Source organism: Herpailurus yagouaroundi, unplaced genomic scaffold (genome assembly GCF_014898765.1).
Source record: "Herpailurus yagouaroundi ecotype Mexico unplaced genomic scaffold, PumYag 205, whole genome shotgun sequence".
NCBI classification, from domain to species: domain Eukaryota; kingdom Metazoa; phylum Chordata; class Mammalia; order Carnivora; family Felidae; genus Herpailurus; species Herpailurus yagouaroundi.
In genome coordinates this window covers 11,250,194-11,270,162 of record NW_024412436.1, presented here as the reverse complement: position 1 = coordinate 11,270,162, position 19,969 = coordinate 11,250,194, and the positions used below count along the sequence as shown (strand labels likewise).

The 19,969-nt window shown below is 47.1% G+C and overlaps 1 protein-coding gene across 1 annotated transcript in view; it reads right to left on the bottom strand.

The window, feature by feature from the left end:
- KIF26B (kinesin family member 26B) overlaps positions 1–19,969 on the bottom strand; it is a 481,358-nt gene that overhangs the window by 62,281 nt on the left and 399,108 nt on the right. Inside the window, exons 7-9 of the mRNA XM_040451654.1 lie at positions 19,319–19,412; positions 18,051–18,313; positions 14,535–14,718 (exon numbers count right to left, since the gene is read on the bottom strand). Coding sequence (XP_040307588.1) covers positions 14,535–14,718; positions 18,051–18,313; positions 19,319–19,412 — 541 coding nt within the window. The remainder of the gene's footprint in view (positions 1–14,534; positions 14,719–18,050; positions 18,314–19,318; positions 19,413–19,969) is intronic.

The window sequence follows — 19,969 nt, the reverse complement described above, 5'->3', positions numbered from 1 at the left end:
GCCCTCTCTCTCTCTGAAAAGAAATAAGTAAGCTATAAATAAAGATAATATATATTATATTATATTATATTATATTATATTATATTATATTATATATGGATATATATAAGTAAGGAAGCAGAAGTTCAGAGAAGTTAAGCAACTTGCTCATTGCTTCTGGCATAGGTGAAGTAACAGGGACCAGACTGATCGCCTTACATAAAAACAAACAAAATGTATAACACAACTGTTTGTAAGACACCAGACATCAGGCAGTAAAGGCCAGTGATCCCTGGGAGGAGGGAAACAAACAAGGGAGCACTACCTGTGTCCCAGCTTACTGCCTTGAGAGTGTTTCCAGGCTGTGCCCCAGGGACAGGGTACTCGGGCGGAATGTGGTAGACTACCTCCATCAAGGAGAAGGAGCGAGAGTCCAGGGAGACCAATGTGGCAACTGCTAGAAGCACAGAGTACTGGAGAGAAGGGAAGTTGGGGTCTGCAGGGGTCCTCCCTCAAATACCGAACTGAGTACTGGTCAGCACAGGCATGTGAGGGAACCGCGTGGCTGGAGAGCTAACCACCTGGAAAGATTGGAGGTAATAGCACATGGCACTCACATGAGGCCAGGAACAGTGCCTGTTCCCAACAGCCAGACTGGAAGCCTCAAGATTCACAGGCTCCAGGTGGGGGACCTAGGAGAGTCTCACTTCACTAGTGGAGAACGCTTAGCCCCAGATAAGCAGTAACCAGGTCCCACGTACCAAATCTTAAAAGCAAGACCAGAAAGGGTCTACCTGTTTACAAATAACTACATCCCAAAACGATGCTTAAGGACATTTACAAAATGCAAAATGTCCAGAATCTATCAAAAATAAGCAGGCATGCAACGGAGCAAGAAAATGAGACTCATAATGAAGGAATAATTGAAACCAAGAAGAACCGACTGGTAGAGACATTAGAATTGACAGTGAAGGACATCAAAACAGTTATGGCAGGGTTTCAACTGTTTAAAAAGTTGAGTAGAGATGTGGGATATATTAAACAAGACATAAACTGCATCTGCGCGGAGTTGAAAACTACAATGTGTGAGCTGAAAAATACACTGAATTAAATGGCAGATTAGACATTACAGAAGGACTTATAGATTTGAAGATAAAGTAACTGAAACTCTCCGAAATGAAACAGAGAGAAAATTTAAAAATAAAAACAAAATCTTAGAAAAAAGAGCTGTAGGACCATTTTAAGTGTTCTAATAGGTATATCATTGGAGTCTCCAAAGGAGAAGACACAAAAGGGGGCACAGGTAAAATATTTTAAGAAATAATGGCCAAAACCTCCCCAAATTTGATGAAAACTATAAACCCACAGATCCAAGAAGCTCCATGAGCCCCAATCACAAGACACATGAAGAAAACTATACTGAGGTGCATCATAATCAAACTGCTTAAAACTGGTGATAAGGAGAAAAACCTTAAAAACAGTCAGGGGAGGAAAGCAGATTATATATAAAGGACCAAAGACAAGGACGATGGCAAACTTCTTGTTGGAAATCGTACAGGTGAGAAGACTGTGCAGCAACATTTCTAAAGTGCTGGAAACTGTCACCCTGAAATTATACGTCCAACGAAAGTCTCATCCCAAGATAAAAGGGACATGAAGGCTTTTCCGGACTTAAAAAAGCTGAAAGAGGGGCAGCGCCTGGGTGGCTCAGTCGGTGGGGGTCAGACTCTTGACTTTGGCTCAAGTCATGATCTCATGGTCGTGGGACTGAGCCCTGCATCAGGGTATGCAGTGAGCATGGAGCCTGCCTGAGATCCTCTCTCCCTTCTCCTGTCCCTCCCTGGCTCATGCGTGCTCTCTCTCTCTCTCTCTCTCTCTCTCAAAAAAAAAAAAAATTTCACCAAAAGCAAACCCACAAAATGAAGAGCTGTGGAAATGGAATGATAACTTGACCAATAAATATACATTTTTCCCCATTTAAATCTCTTTGACTGATAATTGACCTGCTAAAGCAAAAATAATGACAGTGTAATGTGTGGGTGAGAACATGTGCAAAATTTAAAAGTTTGGCAATAGCACAGAGTTTAGAGGTGAAGAAATACACAAGGGCCGTGCTGTAGGGTTCTTATTACATACAGGAAGTGCTATAAGATCACGTGGAAGAAGACTGTAATCACTTAAAGGTGTATACTATAAACCCTAGGGCAATCAGGAAATAGTGAGTAATCATAGCTAATAAGCCAGAGGATACAAAGTAAAATTATTATTATTTTTTTTAACATTTATTTATTTTTGAGACAGAGAGAGACAGAGCATGAACGGGGGAGGGGCAGAGAGAGAGGGAGACACAGAATTGGAAGCAGGGTCCAGGCTCTGAGCCATCAGCCCAGAGTCCGACGCGGGGCTCGAACTCATGGACCGTGAGATCGTGACCTGAGCTGAAGTCGGACGCTTAACCGACTGAGCCACCCAGGCGCCCCTACAAAGTAAAATTATTAAAAATACTCTGTAAGTCCAAAAAAGGCAGGTAAAAAAGTCAAGGAAAAAAAAGAACAGACAAGTTGAAGAGAAAATCTATAGGAAAATGATAATCTGGATCAAACCACGTCAATAGTCACATTAAACGTAAACAGTCTGAATACTCCGATTTGAAAGGAAGAAAATGCCAGACTGGATAAACAAGCGAGCCCTAACTATATGCCACCTATGAGAAACGCACTTCAAATATAAAGAAAAAATCCATTACAAGCGTTAAGTGGGAAAGGCTATACCACACAAACAGTGGCCGTAAGAGAGCTAAAGTGGTTCTATCGATGTTAAATGAAAGAAACTTAAGACGAAAAATGTGAAGACAAGCAAACAGGAACATTTCATGAAAAGGACGATTGAGCAAGAGGTTCTAACAATCAAAAATATTTATGCATTCAATAAGAGAAGTTCAAATACATGAAGCAAAATCTGAGAGAACTACAAGAATAAGCGAGCCCATAATTACAGGTGTAGGTTTCAAATAACCCTCTCTCAATAATCGCTACAACAAGTAGACAGAAAACCAGTAAGGACAAGGAAAACTTGAACAACACTGCCAACCAGCTTGTTGTACTTGACATTTATAGAACACTCAGCCCAGCAATGGGAGAATGATATTCTTTTGAAATACACAGAAAACGTTTCCTGAGATAGATCATATTCTGGTCCAGAAGCCAAGTCTAAATAAATGTTAAAAGATTCACGTCAAAGTATGTTCTCTGACACAATGGCATTAACTTAGAAGTCCATACAGAAAGATTATCTGGAAAATTCCCAAATATTCTGAACCTCCACGATAAAGCTCCAAATAACCTATGGTCAAAGAAAAACTCAAGATGGAAACTAGAAAGTGTTTTTAAGTGAATGAAAATGAAACACAACATATCCAGGTTTGTGAAATCCCTGAAGAAGGACAGAGGAGGGAACTTATAGCATTAAATGCCTAGATTAGAAGACAACAGAGGTCTCAAATCAACGATCTCAGCTTCCACCTTAAGAAATAAGAAAAAAAAAAGAGCAAATTAACTAATAAATAACAGAAAGGAACTAAGGAACATAAAAGCAGAAATCAATGGAATAGAAAAGGAAAAACAATAGAGAAGACCCATGAAGCCAAAAGTTGGTTCTTCGATAAATCTCTAAGAATGACTGATAGGAAAGGCAGAGAGAAGGCACAAACTACTAATGTCGAGAATGGGAGATGTGGCCTTGCTACAGTTTCTACAGATATCAAAAGGATAATAAGGCAACATCACATCAGTCAATTAGACAACTGAAGAACAAGCAAATATCTCGAATGATAGAAAGTAACGAAAGTGCTTTCATTCAAGAAGTAAAAGATGACAGATCTGTGTCCATTAAAGAAACAGGATCTCGGGGCGCCTGGGTGGCGCAGTCGGTTGAGCATCCGACTTCAGCCAGGTCACGATCTCGCGGTCTGTGAGTTCGAGCCCCGCGTCGGGCTCTGGGCTGATGGCTCAGAACCTGGAGCCTGTTTCCGATTCTGTGTCTCCCTCTCTCTCTCTGCCCCTCCCCCGTTCATGCTCTGTCTCTCTCTGTCCCAAAAATAAATAAACGTTGAAAAAAAAAATTAAAAAAAAAAAAAAAGAAACAGGATCTCTGGTTAACAACCCTTCACAGGGAAAATTCCAGGCCACATGGCTGCACTGGTGAATCCAACCAAACACTTAAGAAATGATAAAGTAGCAGAATGGAAAAGGCTATACCAATTCCACACAACGTCTTCCTGAAAATTAAACAGGAGAGGATATTCCCAACTTACTCTATAGGCGGGGATTATCCTGATACCAAAACAGACAAAGAAATTACAAGGACAGAAAACTAACGACCAATATCCCTCATGAACATGGACACAAAATTTCTGAACAAATTAGAGAACCACATTAAGAAATTGTATCTAGGGGCGCCTGGGTGGCTTGGTCAGTTAAGCATCCCACTTCGGCTCAGGTCATGATCTCACGGTCCGTGAGTTCGAGCCCCGCGTCGGGCTCTGTGCTGACAGCTCAGAGCCTGGAGCCTGTTTCAGATTCTGTGTCTCCCTCTCTCTCTGCCCCTCCCCTGTTCATGCTCTGTCTCTCTCTGTCTCAAAAATAAATAAACGTTAAAAAAAAAAAGAAAAAAAAAAGAAAAGAAATTGTATCTATAAACATATACAAAGGATTTTATACCATGAGTAAGTGGGATTTATCCCAGAAATGCAGGTTGGTTAACAAAAAAAAAATTAACCTATCAATATAATTCACCATATTAACAAACTAAAAAAAAACCTATATGATTCACTCAGTAGATGCAGGAAAAATATTTAACAAAATTCAACATCCATTCCTGATAACAATTCTTAGCAGATTATAAATAGAAGGCAGTATCTTTAGTTTGATAAAGAGTTTCTGAACAAATCTACTGCTAACATCATACTTAATGGTAAAAGATCAAATGCCTTCTAAGACCAGGAACAAGACAAGAATGTCTATTGTCACCATTTCTTAAGATTTTCTTTAATGTTTATTTATATGAGGTGGGGGGGGGGGAGGCGCAGAGAGAGGGGAGACACAGAATCCGAAGCAGGCTCCAGGCTCTGAGCTGTCAGCACAGAACCTGACCCAGGACTCGGATTCACTAACCGTGAGATCATGACCAGAGCCTGAGTCGAATGCTTAACCAACTGAGCCCCCCCAGGTGCCCCTCCATTCTCACCACTTCTATTCAATGTCGTGCTGGGAGTTGTAGCCAGAGTAACATCAAGAAAACAGAGAAAGGGTCCAGATTGGAGAGCAAGAAGTCAAATTGTCTTTATTTGCAGATTACATGATCATCTGTGTAGAAAGTCTAACGGGATCCACAAAAAAGCAACTAGAACTGATAGAGTTTAGCCAAGTTGCAGGATACAAGATCAACAGACAAAAATCAACTTTGTTTCTAGATAATCTACTAGAGCCTAAGCTGTAAAACACCACTTACGATGGGATAAAAGTATGAAATACTTATGCATAAAATGGACAAAGGGAAGATCTGTACGCTGAAAACCACAGAACATTGCTGAGAGTAATGAATGAAGACCTAATAAGCTGTGTTCATGAATCAGAAGACTCAGTATTGTTAAGAAGTTATTCCCTAGAAATGGATCTATAGATTCAGTGTGATCCCAATCAAAATCCCAACAGGCGTTTTTGGTACAAGGTGATTCTACAGAGTCAATTTAGGACCTGACTCTAAAATGTATATGGAGAGGCAAAGGACCTAGAATAGCCAAACAACTTTTTTTTAATGTCTATTTGTTTCTGAGAGAGAAAAAGAGACAGAGTGTGAACAGGGGAGGGGAAGAGAGAGAGGGAGACACAGAATCGGAAGCAGGCTCCAGGCTCCGAGCTGTCAGCACAGAGCCTGACGCGGGGCTCAAATTCACAAGCGGTGAGATCATGACCTGAGCCAAAGTTGGGCACTTAACCGACTGAGCCACCCAGACGCCCCTAGCCAAAACAACTTTTAAGAATAAATACAAAATTGGAAGGCTAATAGTGCAGTATCTGATTTCAAGACTTATTATAAAGCCACCATAAATCAAGACACTGTGGTATTGGTATAAAGATAGATGAACAGATCAATGGACCAGTACGTAGAGTCCCAAAACAGATCCACACAAATATGGACAAATAATTTCTAACAAAGGTAATTTAGTAGGGAAAAAGCAGTTTTTATAACAAATGGTACTGGAAATTTATACACACACACACACACACACACACACACACACACACACACTGCACCATATTAACAAACTAAGAAAAAAAACAAAACCCTACATGATCCGCTCAGTAGATGCAGGAAAAACGTTTAACAAAATTCAACATCCATCCCTGATAACAGTTCTGAGCAAATTATAAATAGAAGGCAGTATCTTTAGTTTGATAAAGAGTTTCTGAGCAAATCTACTGCTAACATCATACTTAATGGTAAAAGATCAAATGTCTTCTAAGATCAGGAACAAGATAAGAATGTCCACTCTATTTCTTAAAAAATGTTTTAATGTTTGAGGGAGACATATATATATATATATATATATATATATATATATATACACACACACACACACACATATATATTTATTTATATTTATATTTATATTTATATTTATATTTATATTTATATTTATATTTATATTCATATTCATATTTATATTTATATTTATATATGCATGTCTTTTACCGGTATGATGTTAGCAGGTTTTTCAGAAACATTTTTATCAAAATGAAGATACTGCCTTCTATAAGTATGTACATACACACACATACACACATATTTGCAAAAAAACCCTTTAATCCATACATTGCACAATTTTATTAAAAAAAATGAATCTAAGGCCTAAACACAAAATGTAAAATTATAAAACTTCTAGAAGAAAGCATAATATGAAACCTTCCTGGTCTTGGGTTAGACAAAGATTTCTTAGATAGGATACCAAAAACATGATTTATAAGAGAACACACAGAGAAGCTGGACCTTCATTCACCAAAACGGACTATTTCTGCTCTTCCAAATACATGGTCAAGAGAATGAAAAAGTAAGCCACAGACTGGTAGAAAATATTTGAAAAACGTGTACCTGATAAAGGCCTTGTATCCAGATCATATTAAACACTCTCAAAACTTAATTATAAGACAAAAACGATTTCAAAGTGGGCACAAGACATTTCATCAAAGAACATGTACGAGTGCCAAATGGGCCCATGAAAAGATGCCAAGCACCGCTGGTCATTAGCGAAATGCAGACTAAGAAAGGTGAGATACTACTGTATGCCTATTATATAAATAGGCTAAAATTAAAAAGACTGACCACCCTAAGGGTGGGTGAGGACCTGGAGGAGTTGGTAGGGATATAAAATGGTACAATCACTTCGGGAAACACTTCGGCAGCTCCTTAAAAAAAGGATACGTACATCTACCATATGGTTCAGCCATTCCGTTCTAGGGATTTCCCTACAAGAAAAGGACACATGTGTCCATACCAAGATCTGCACAAGAGTGTCCCCAGTACTTTGATTTGTAGTAGCCCCAAACGTGAACCAGCACTCATGGCCATCAGCAGGGGACTATGCGGACAATGGACTGCTACTTAGGAAAAAGAATAAAGGCACTACTCATACATGTGACAAAGTGACTGAGTTTCAAAACAATTACGCTACGTGAAAGACGCCGCTCAAGAGAGTGCAGACTGTGAGATAGGATTTCATGGGTATAAAACTCTAGGAAATGCAGGGCAAAGGGTAAGAGCTGAAGTCGCTCTGTGGTTGCCTGAGCGTGGGGAGGCAGAAGGAGAGACACTGGACGGGGTGATTGCAAAGGGTCCCAAGGAACCTCTTGAGGGTGAGGGATATGTTCATTGTCTTGACTGTACTGCTGGTTTCCTGGGTCTATACACATGACACAGCTGACCAAGTGTGTGCCTGTTCCTGTATTTGAAGCATATCTCATTAAAGCTGTTTCGTTATGTTTTGAAAAAGGAAATGTGCCGCGATCGTACGGTCAGCGGTGCAGCTAGGATTCACACCTTCAAGACCTGGGCCCTTCATCCTGCATCATGCTGGCCTCAGCCAGCTCCCGAGACAGTAGAAGTGGCGGGCTCCCTTTTTGCCCTGGCCCCCTCTCCCTCGGCACATCACCCCAGCTTCTGGATCATCTCCTTTTCCTCCCCTCGCTCCCCAGGCAGCAGCAGACTCTGGTGCCTTAGGCCACCTTGCAGGGTGGGTCCTGGTGGACATGTGACGGGCATGTGGCCCGTCTCTGGGGGGCCACACATCTGTAGGCAGAGCCTACATGAGTGCAGATCAGGAGGGCGAGCTGCTGATCATGCTTTAGGCTGAAAACATTGAAGGAACCACGGTCCTAACCCCAACCTGCCCTCTACCGTGCCTCACCCTCAATTTCCACATCTCGGACTCAGAGAAGCAGGTGATGAGTGTTTACACAAAGTGCAGCATTTCAGTTCAGCCACGTCAGTGACTTGGGCAGGTCTGTGGCCAAGAATGTTCACACAAAGGACACTCCATTTTCCTTACCTTCCACTGTCCCCAGTAAAAACTCTGGCAAGGGAAGATGTACTATGTACTGTATTCATGCAAGATTGGGTCACGGCAGCGCAGGAGGAAAACAGTTATTTTTAAAGCAAACTATCATCTGTTTTGCAACCTAATTATATAGACTGGAGCAGCTCAGATGGTCCACGTGTGCCATAGATTAAAGGGCAAAGACGGACCAGTTTGGACTCTCAGACAGTCCATTTGATGTAATGGAATAAAATGCATAATGTGCATGTAGTAAAATAGAGCACAGAGAACAAAAGGCACAGTTTAGACCGGGCTGAAGAAGAACCTTATAAAATACCTATAATTACACCTGCATGACTCAAAACGGAAGTCACATTCAGACAACGTCCGCTACACCCACTCAAATTCCAGGGGCCACGGAATTGTGGGTTCCACACATGGTGCTGAATCTGGAAGGGTACGAGGTGAGCAGGCCCGGGCCATCTGCTATTGGCAAGCATGTACGTGACTACAGATGGCTGGCGAGAAAGCAGTTCTGTATCAATGAACGCTACCAGCAGGTAAGGAGCAGGTTCCTCATCGACTCGTCACATTTCTGCGGTCACAGCTGCAGGGGGGAAGGGACCATAACTCAGTCTGCCTTGAGTCACCTTTCATTCACACTCTCCTGTGTATGGGTTAAGTCTAGAGCTTGGTCAAACCAACATACCCACGTGCCTTAGTCTCCGCACAGGAAGCATTGCTAATTTCACCCCATTTCTGGGCCACTCTCCTAACTCACGTTCATCGAGCGACTCTCCTACTACCACTGAATTCCTACGACAATCCCGTAATGCAAGAATTGGCTCGGGTTTGTAGATGAGGGAAACGGGGTTCACAGATGTTGAATAAATTGCCCAACATCTCCTAGAAAATTAATGCTGAATCTAAGAGGAAAAGCCAGAGCTAACTGTAAAGTATGTAGATGCTCTCTGAACTCACTTGTCTTTAACTCAGTGGCTCCTAAACTTTGCTGCACGTCAGAATCGCCTTGGAAAATCACTGAGGAGTCACCTAAAAAGATACGGATGCCTGGGCTCCCACTTGGGAGGCTTCCTAACTTCACTGGCCTGGGGTGTGCCCCAGACACTGGGATTCACTGCAAAGTTCCCCAGGGGACTCTCAGGTGCAGTGAAGTTTGGGAAGGGCTGCCTGGCCTCCAGGCCATCACCTATGAGGCACATCGCCTGATGCCCTTGGCACATGGGATGTGAGTGGCCAGTGCGGGCTGTTTTCTTGTCCGTCTGTGCTCCCTGAAAATGAGCTGTATACTTAACAGGTCAGCTGGGCTCCCTCCCGGACCTAATTATGCCACTTGTTACTGTAGATAAAAATGTAATCTTATCTTATGCAAACCAATAAAATATGACTGTGTAAATGGAACTAATGTTTCTTTAAAAACTGAACTCAATGCTTTGGGAAGATGTGATAAAAATGAGGTTTTTTTCTAAAGAGATGTCGAATTAGGTGGAAATGAGAAATTACAGAGTGGGGAAAAACTTAAGAATCTAGAAAAGGTCTAATACCAGCAGGCCGCACAAGTGTATTTTAAGTTCTTGGATCAGTTAGAAGAAACTTAATGTAAAAACCAGACCATTAACATGGGCATGCTTTATGAAAGCCAGGACTTTGGCTGAAAATTCATCTCAAAGAGAAAACCGTGGCCCTGTATCAGAACATCAATGAATAAATACACATGTGTACGTTTTAAGTGGAAATAAAAGGTTCATAGGAGGTGTTTTTTTGGAGATTGTTACATGCAAAAAAAAAAAAAAAAAAGGTTCATGACGAGAATGTGTCATTTGACAGGTTTCTCCTTTTTGACTTTCTCAACGGACCATCTCCGGCCTGTGCTGCATGAGCGGACTTCTCTGAACTCACGCCATCTGCTTATGAGAAAGATAACTGGATGGTCCTTCTCTTCCAGAAAGATAGCTAAGCTAGGTAACAGAGACATGCATTGATTTTTCGAAAATACAGCACACGCTCCATTTGATTTAAACACATAGTGAACAGACTCCTGATAGACCCATCTTTTTCGGGGACAGCTCTCGATCATCAGGGCCTTAGGGTCTCCTTCCCAACATAGGAATTCCCACGGGGGTTCTCAGCCTCCCCCCTGCCCCTCACATCAGCTTGGCAAAGCAGGGGAAGGCTCCAGGACACATGGGGAATCAGCCCCATAAGCGTTCCAAAAACCCTTTCAAACGGGAATATCTGGGGCACCTGGGTGGCTCAGTGGGTTAAGCCACCGACTCTTGGTTTGAGCTCAGGTCACGAGGTCACAGTTTGTGAGTTGGAGCCCTACACTGACAGTGCGGATGCTACCTGGGATTCTCTTTCTCCTCTCTCTCTGTCCCTCCCCTGCTTGCGTGCTCTCTCTCAAAATAAATTAATTAATAGAAATGAAACAGGGAAATATTTAAGCTTAACCTAATGCTATGTGCAAAACAGGAATACATCAGCGTAGAATTTTCTATTGTGACTGGACACATCTAGAACATTTTCGTCCCCTTCCTTACACGTGCATACGTGTGTACATGCATGTGCGTATAAAATCCATACACGTGAGATTCCGGTGCATGTATGTGCATGGCGTGTCTAGTTCCTGACGTAGAGACCTCTGTGAATCCGGCGTCTGAGCCTCTGATGGCCAGTTAACAGCCTCACGCTCTGCTCTTTGCTTCCCTGCAGGGTAACTAATTAATAAACTTCCCTTTAATTGAGTTCTGGCTGCCAGGTCCACAGGGATTATTACTTATCTATGATAAGTAAACAAAACCTTCCATTTTTAAACACCACTTCAAATCTCTCATTATATTTTAAACAGATACAAATTCGCACAAGTCAAGTGAGCCACGGGCTGGAAGCTGTGCGCATTCGGGCGCGGATTCCTCTGCTCCCAGGAAGCTGGTGTCGTGGCAGGTAGGTGGCAGTCCGTGGACCGTCTCCCCTTCTCACCTACAGATACATTAAAAAGCCCCCCCCCCCAGGAAGTCCGGGGAGCCATTAATGGCACTTGCCTTTTCCTCTACCCTGGATGTATTATTTAAGAGCAATGTGCCTTCACGATGTATAAATACGAAGGTGAAGGGAATGTTAAATATTCTGCAAGTGCCCAGGACGCGCTGAGCGCTGGAGCATCGGTGGGTCGAGGGAACGTCCCAGCCCACGCTCCTGTGACGCTGCACTTTTAAGTTCTTACAGTTGAAGCAACTTAACTAACGGTTTATTTTCAAGATCCTTTCCCCCTTTCGGGTTCCAAATTAAGGGCAGAACCCCGCGTGCGCGCGCACACACACACACACACACACACACACACACACACACACACACAAAAGTGAAAAACTGGAAACCGCTGTTTTCAGTGTGGTTTCGAAACCCAGAAGGAGGAGACCACCCCACCTCCCGAGACCTTCCGCGCAGCGCCATTTGGAAGCAACTTGGCTGAAAATTCGGATCTTTTGTGAGTCACTCTCTGCCGACGGTGCAAGAATCCGCTGCGGGCTCTGATTATTTCCGTTATTATTGACTTAAAAGAATAAAACAGCTTAAAAGAAATAAAGCTTTAAAAAAAAAAGCTTAAAAAACAAAACATTTCTCAGACTCCCACGTTCGTGCTGCTTCGACACAATCCAGGAAAAACAGTGAGGGCAGGATTTAAAAGCCAGCCCCCCAGACTGTTAGGGGGATAAACTTCTGTTATGAATTTTAAAGGTCTGGATCTTCTCATCCCTCTCCTAATCCCTTGTTTCCTTCTTTGAGAAATTTTTCTAAACGGAAGTGCTGGCCATGTCACGAGCCCTTCGCTGAGAATCAGTCCCCACCCCCATCCCCTTATGACCCTGGCTGGTTTCGGGAGAGACTGGGGCTGCTGCTGGTCTGTCTCCAGGGGCACCCAGTGCCCAGCACGTGGGGCCAGTGTCTCCAGACTCCCAGGCAGGAGCCAGCACAGCGAGCAGCCGGGGCTGACAGTCAGAGCCTTGTTGCCTCGTGGAACCACAACCCCAGGACGGGGTGGATGGTGAGATCTCAGGCCAGGGGGCAGGAGGAGGCGCAGGGGCAAGTCTCCAGGCTCAGCTGAAACTAAAGGCGAGAGCAGCCAGAAATATAAGCAAACGAGTGATACAGCACCACGGATGAATCTCAGATGCGTTCTGCTAAATCAAAGATGCCAGACACAAAAAGCCACATGGGGATCACGTGATTCCATTTATGTGCTGTTCTGGGTAAAGGCAACACTAAAAGAAGAAACACGGATCAGCGGTTGTCAGGGGCGAGCGGTGGGGGGAGGGACTGTCCAGAAAGGGCAAAGAGAGAGCTTTCTGTGCTGGTGGCTTTCTTCTGTCTCTGACGGTCGTGTGCTTACGCAACCGTACTGATTTGCCAAAACGCCTCTAACAACACACAAGAGGGGCAAGTTTTACCGAATTTAAATCAGACTTCTTTAAACCTGAAGTAAAATCACAGCTGGGGGCGCCCGGGCGGCTCAGTTGGTTGAGCGTCCGACTCTTGGTTTCGGCTCAGGTCATGATCTCCCAGTTCATGGGACTGAGTCCCGCATCGGGCTCTGTGCTGATAGCAGGGAGCCTGCCTGGGATTCTCTCTCTCCCTCTCTGCCCCTTCCCCCCTCACGTGTGCACACACACATCCTCTATCTGTCTCAAAATAAGTAAATAAATGCTAACAAAATTAACAACAATTAAGGAGGAACAGCCATGGCAGAAGACTGAGCCAGCAGACGCGTGGAGATTAGGGAAGGATAGAGCTTCCACTGGGGGCGGGGAGAGAAGTCCTCAAGACACAGCTCCAGGCTACTGGTTTCCATGTCTTGGGCAAGAAGACTTGTGGAGGACTCAGGAAGCCCTTCCACGGATCCCAGTTGGATGCCTTAACTCCAGGCTCCACCGAGAATCAGGTTTGTTGATGGTCTCTGTGTTAGTCGATTAGCTTCACAGTTTCCACGCAATGGGGTTCATCTCCTACTCGGGGCTCTTGTTTGTTTTCTGGGGACCCAGGTCCTTGGGGCAATCATTCAGAGGGCACAGGGGGACCAGCTGCCCGTGCTTCGAAAGCCCTCAGACGTGGCCATGGAGAGGCTTTGAAGCTGCTGCTCGGCCAGCCTAGCGGCTCACATTGCCTTGCAAAGTGCAGTGAGGTCCACGGACCCGGGGCCCACGGTCCAAGAGCCCATCTGAGATACTCCCCAGTGTGTGGAGCGTGCACGACCTGGCAGGCAAAGGGGAGAACGCGGCACCGAGGTCAGTGCTGGCTTCGAATAGGTAGCTCAGAGGGGACTGGGCTCCTGGCAGTGACGCTCCCCACAGGGCAGGGCCTGGGCCCCAGGCTTAGAAGAACGTCACTGACCGGCATCACCCAAGGGACGGAAGCAGCCAGAATCTGGTTCGTTCTAAAAAAAGTCTGGTTTCTAGATTATTTTAAAAGCACGCCTTTGTTTCTTCCAGCTCCACAGAGGGGACTCAAGCTAATGATTAATAACCTATCATCAGGGTGCCTGGCGCATAAATATCGGGCTTTCATGAAAAGCACCTGTACAGGTTGCGAACAAAAAGATAGTACTAAACGGTTGTTTTTCCGCTTCAAGTTCTCGCTCACCGTCCCCTGGCAGTAGTTACATTTGTAAACGACCTTCGCCCCCCGACAGCTCAAAAGTGAACCGCAGTCCAGACTCGACGTTTGTCTGCAGCTCCAGGTGAGCAAACCCCATACCGGTGGAATCGTACCCCGCTTAAGAAAAAAGGGTCAGGGGGCGCCTGGCTGGCTCAGTTGGCAGAGCACGCGGCTCTCAGTCTCAGGGGCGTGCGTCCGAGCCCCACGTTGGGCGCGTCGCCCACTTTAGGAACAAAAAGGGTCACGGTGGCCCTCGACGGCGGGTCTCCTGCTGGGTGGAGATGGGGCCACTTACTTCCTCCTTTCCCACTCTTCTCCATGCGGTACTGGTAGATGTGCAGCGTGAAGAGCATGTGCGAGTTGCGGTGGCCTTCTTCGTCACAGTCCTGCTGGCTGCCGCGGCGGGAGGCGATGGCGGCGTCCAGGAAGAAGGCGGCCTTCTCTGCCGTGGGTGCCCGCAGCTCACTCTGGTTCTGCAGCTGGAAGACACAAGCCGAGAGCTGAGGCCCCAGCCGCAGGAGGGCCGGCGTGCCGCCCACACCTGGCTCTCTGTTCTGCGGAAAAGCCGCGTGCCTCTCGAAGGCCGAGGGTCCTTCCGGAACAACGGCCTGTACTCACCTGCAATTCCCAACCAATCCATTTCGGGAAGTCCATAACGAGCCCACATATGGCACGGAACGTAGGGTCACAATTTAAGTAATAGCAGGTGTGAATAGCAAATGGTTGTATCCGAGTGAACGGCAGGGAGCAGGGGCCCAGCCTGATCTCTGCAGAGGATAGTAAACTCCCCCCCCCCCCCCGCCCCGCCCCGCCCCGGCCTCAGCTACCCACCCACCCAAGAACACACGAGGGACGTGATCTCAGGATCTTTGCATCCTGATCTCTAAGATTAGAACGTTTGGGGGCCCCTGGGTGGCTCAGTCAGTTAAGCGTCCAACTTCGGCTCAGGTCATGATCTCACCGTTTGTGGGTTTGAGCCCCGCGTCGGGCTCTGTGATGACAGCTCAGAGCCTGGAAAGCCTGCCTCGGATTCTGTGTCTCCTTCTCTCTCTCTCTGCCCCTCACCCCCTCACACTCGGTCTCTCAAAAATAAGAAAATAAACACTAAAAAAATTAAAAAAAAAAAAGATGCATGAAAACACCCAACATACTTGACTGTCTCATCTCTACTGTTTAATTTATCTTTAATCCCTAAATTCATGCTCATGGTACTTATTAACTAAGAAAGCATCATGGGCCACGTGTCCTAATCCTATGAGATCCCTTGGAAATCAGAGTAAACCTTAATGAGAACGATAGTATCAGAATTTGACTAGCACCCCTTTTTTGGGGGGGGAGAAAAGGAAACATCTCGTTTATTCAAAGAAATGGTTTGCGGTATGTGCCTTGGGGTCGGTACACATTCTGACACTTTCCTATCCCGACTCTGACTGCACTTGTAATTCTGAACTCTGAGAGCTGATCTTGGCACCTGGGACCTTCAAAATCCCCGAACTTCAAAGAGAGACTCTGGGGTGTTTGAGGTCACCGTTTGAATGATTATGGCAGAAAAAAAAGGTAAAGGGTTTTTTGAGATTTTTCGACACGAAGAGTTAAAATGAAGAGGCTGTTGATCTCTTCTTAGCCCTCAGTTAACCGGGTCCTTCACCCAAGTGGGGGCTTCACGGGCAGAGTTATTACAAAAGGGAACGGAGGCCACAGCATATTTGAGCACCCAGGTAATTCTTGGAGAGACAACAGCAAGCGAAGTGACACTGATTTCTGTCACAGGTGCTGTGATGCTTCAGAAGAGTGGTTCTCAACGTGAAGTGTGGTCCCTGGACCAGCAGCATCGGCGTCACGTGGGAACTTGCTAGAAATGCATGTTTTGGGGATCTATCCCAGGCCTACTGAATCGGAAATTCTAGAGGGGGAGCCCGGCACCCTGTGTTCACAAGTCCTCCAGGTGACTGAGAAAGACTACAGTTTGAGGACCGCTGGATTAGGCTTTGAATGACTAAGTGGTTTGGATTCTGATTAGATTCCACATCCAAGTGGTATCTGATGCCTCTATTGAAACTACTAACAGTAGGGGCGCCTGGGTGGCTCAGTCGGTTGAACATCCGACTTCAGCTCAGGTCACGATCTCGCGGTCCGCAGGTTCGAGCCCCGCGTCGGGCTCTGGCCTGCTTCCGATTCTGTGTCTCCCTCTCTCTCTGCCCCTCCCCTGTTCATGCTCTGTCTCTCTCTGTCTCAAAAATAAATAAGTGTAAAAAAAAATTTTTTTAAACTACCAACGGCCAATCGTAGTCAGACGTGGTACCCACCCTTAGTGGGAGAACTAACTGGGCAGTCACAGATGACCAAGGAGAGCCATCTAAGAGGGCTTCCTGGAAGAAGTGACATCTGGAGGATAGGGACTTTGCCAGATGAAGAGCCAGAGGGGAGGATGTGCAGAGGGGAGAGGGACGATGGCTGGTGTCTGAGTGCCCTCCAACTGAAAGTGTGCTCAATCACTGGGAAGCTCGTTACCAATTCACAAGCAGGGCCCCATCCCAGACGGATTCAACCACAACCTGCATTTTCACAAGATCCCCTGTGATTCATATGCACAGTGAAGTTTGAGGGGCGCTGCCTTTTTTAAGGGACCTGAATGTAACTTAAGAGGAGTGGTAAGAGGGGCGCCTGGGTGGCTCAGTCGGTTGAGCGTCCGACTTCGGTTCAGGTCATGATCTCACGGTTCATGGGTTCGAGCCCGGCATTGGGCTCTGCGCTGACAGCTCGGAGCCTGGAGCCTGCTTCAGATTCTGTGTCTCCCTCTCTCTCTGCCCCTCCCCCACCTGCGCGCGCGCATGCGCGTGCGCGTGCACATACTCTCTCTCTCTCTCTCTCTCTCTCTCTCTCTCTCTCTCAGAAATAAATAATAAAACATTTTTAAAAATTAAAAAAAAAAGAGGCATGGCAAGAGATGATGCTGGAAAGGTAGGCAGGGGTCACGTAGGACCTCACAAATCATGAGGAGGTTTGCAATGGGGGATTCATAACAGAAATGGAAGGATCTGAGGTGCTTTGAGCCGGGGAAGAACACGGCCAGGTGTGAACAGATGGGTGCAACTTGGAGGGAACCTCGCCCGAGAAAACAATCCCACCGGGGATGAGGCAGGCACTCATCAAAATGAACACTTATCAGAAAAAAAACTAGGAAATAAAGCCTTCTGGAGATTGGAAGGGCAGATTCTTCTGGATATGAACCAGACGCACTCCACCTGCTGTCAGCCGGCAAGCGTGAGACGCACAGAACAGGCACCACCTCCCGCGAAGGTGGACTGGAGCCTCTCTTGGCTTCCACGGTTCCAGCAATTATTTCATGGTTCTAATTAGAAAGTGGTTATTAGCGTTTCCTACGGCACTACTAACCCAGCTGTAAACCAGTGCCAGAAACACAGTTTATAGAGCCGTAAACAGCACCAGTAATGGCTGGAGCTATTTGTGCAGAGCAGTAAATATTTCGGCTTGTTGTTACACAAAAGAAAGACTGTACTTTCTTTTTGTTCTTGAGAGGGGGCGTAAAGAAAGTGAATTCAATTTGCCCCCGAGGGCTCCGATAATTGTGGTTGCTGCTCACTGTCAGTTAGATCCAAGGTACAAATATTTAGGTTAGGGGCCGATGGCCCTGCAGCCAGCTGCAGGCCGTAAAGTCCCCGTCCACCTGTAGGTAAACATTCACGAGCCTCCCCCGTGTGCAGTGGAGTGAGTCACAGGGGAGCCTCCCCAGCGAGGAGCCACTCTGGACCCCTCCCCCTCCCCCACACTGAGCTCCAGAGCCAATCACCTGCGTGCCGCAGATGGGGTCCTCGCACAGGTACACGCCCGGGGACTGGCCGTCCTGCAGGCTGCCCGTGGCCACCTCAGACAGCAGGTCCTTCAGGTTCTCCTCTTTGCCCCACACTTCCACGGCTGAGATCCGCACCGAGAAGCGGGCTCCCGTCTTTTCCTTGCGTTCGTTGATCAGCTTGAAGAGCCAGGAGATAGCACAGGGGATGATGCCAAGGTTCTGCATGGAGTCGTCCTTTCCGATCATGGTGTAGGATTTCCCTGGGGGGGGGGGGGGCGAGGCAAGGCAGGAACACGGCTTGAGTGTCCCCCTCCACAGGGGAGGTGGGGGGAGGGAAGGAAGGAGAGGAAGAGGCAAGGGAAGCGGTAAGCCTTTCCCGGTACTACGCGCTAAATGGCTGTAATAACGTGAGCGCCCAGACAGGATGAAGTCACGGCTCCCCTCGAGGAGGATCCCACACCATCCGGTCGCTGCACTGTCTCACACGCGGTGGGAAGGCAGACATCTTTCAACGCTATGACAGCCCTTTTTATCACCACCCCACAGATTAACTGCACATACTTACACTTTATATCCTTCCTCAAGTTCAATGCTGTGTCTCTTTTTATAGCATGAGCAAATTCTATTAAGCTCTGGGTGGCTGCTTTGATCAGAGATCAAGAGGACAGAAGTGAGGTGAAATGAGTTTTCTGTCCCGGCCTAGAACCGGCCTCCCTCCCTGCAAAGGGGTGCTTTGGGAGCACCCCAAATTACTGACTTGGAAAGTGAGGCCTGCCGAGCCGAGGGACACAGGCCAGGAGTACGAGGGCACCCTAAGGGGGTCCAATCATCCAACCCCACAGCACCCAACTGGCCGGGTGCTCCCCTGGCCCCCTGACCCCCTTGTCCTTTCTCGCTCCGGCACAGGCCAGAGGCTGGGAGGCAAGGTCGGCTGTCAGGTGCTCCCCAGATAGGTCCTGACACGGTTCTGGGCTTTCCCCGGAGGGCTCCATCCACCGCCCCGAACCCAAGAGCCCCTGCTCCGCGCGGGTCCCTCCTCCTGCTGGCTCTCTGGGCCAAGTGGGAAGAACCCCACCCCGTTTCCTAGGTGACTGGGTCTCCACTCGGGACAGGCATTGCATTTTAGCAGCAGGAACCGTTACTGGTGACTCTTCAGTCCAGGCGACCGCCTTCCATCTGCCGACGCAGACCCCGGGACCCGCGCCGGAGCACGGGCTGCGTGATTCGGAACACAAACAGCAGAGACAAGCACGGCTCTCACTGACCCAGCTTGGCGTGGCCGAAGCAGAAGACGCAGCCGTCCGCCCCGTTGACCACAGACTGGATCACCTCCGCCACGGTTGCAGCACACACCTCGGCCTGGCGGACACAAGAGGGGACACGTGCAGTGAGTGGACCGTGAGCAACGGCGGGGGGAGCCCGCCGCCCCGGGGCTCCGGTCCCACGGCCGGGGCGCTACGGACGGGTCAGGCCGTAAAGGAGTTCCTGGGCCGCTCGAAACCGTCCGGTGCCTCTGCCTCTCGCAAGCCCGAGCCTCACACACACCGCCCGCAAACCACCCTTCTGCTGACTTGCAGCCCGTTCCAGCAGCCGCCTCCGCAGGCCAGGCAGCAACACGCTGGGACGAGAGCACAGGCCACGGCGTTTTCGTGGACCTCGTGGCCTTCCTGATCTGCCCTTCTGGGCTGCTGGACAAGGCATTTAGACTTTCCACTGGCCCTCTGCTAACTGGATCCTTCCTTCACTCTCACACACACACACACACACATACACACACACACACAGAGCATAGAATTGGACCAAGCTTGTTAGTGGGAAGAAGATGACATACCATTTCAAGAAAATGACCTTGGGAAACGTTGCATTTCTCACATAAGCAGGGGCCTGGTGATCTACATCGACTTTCTCTCCCAACC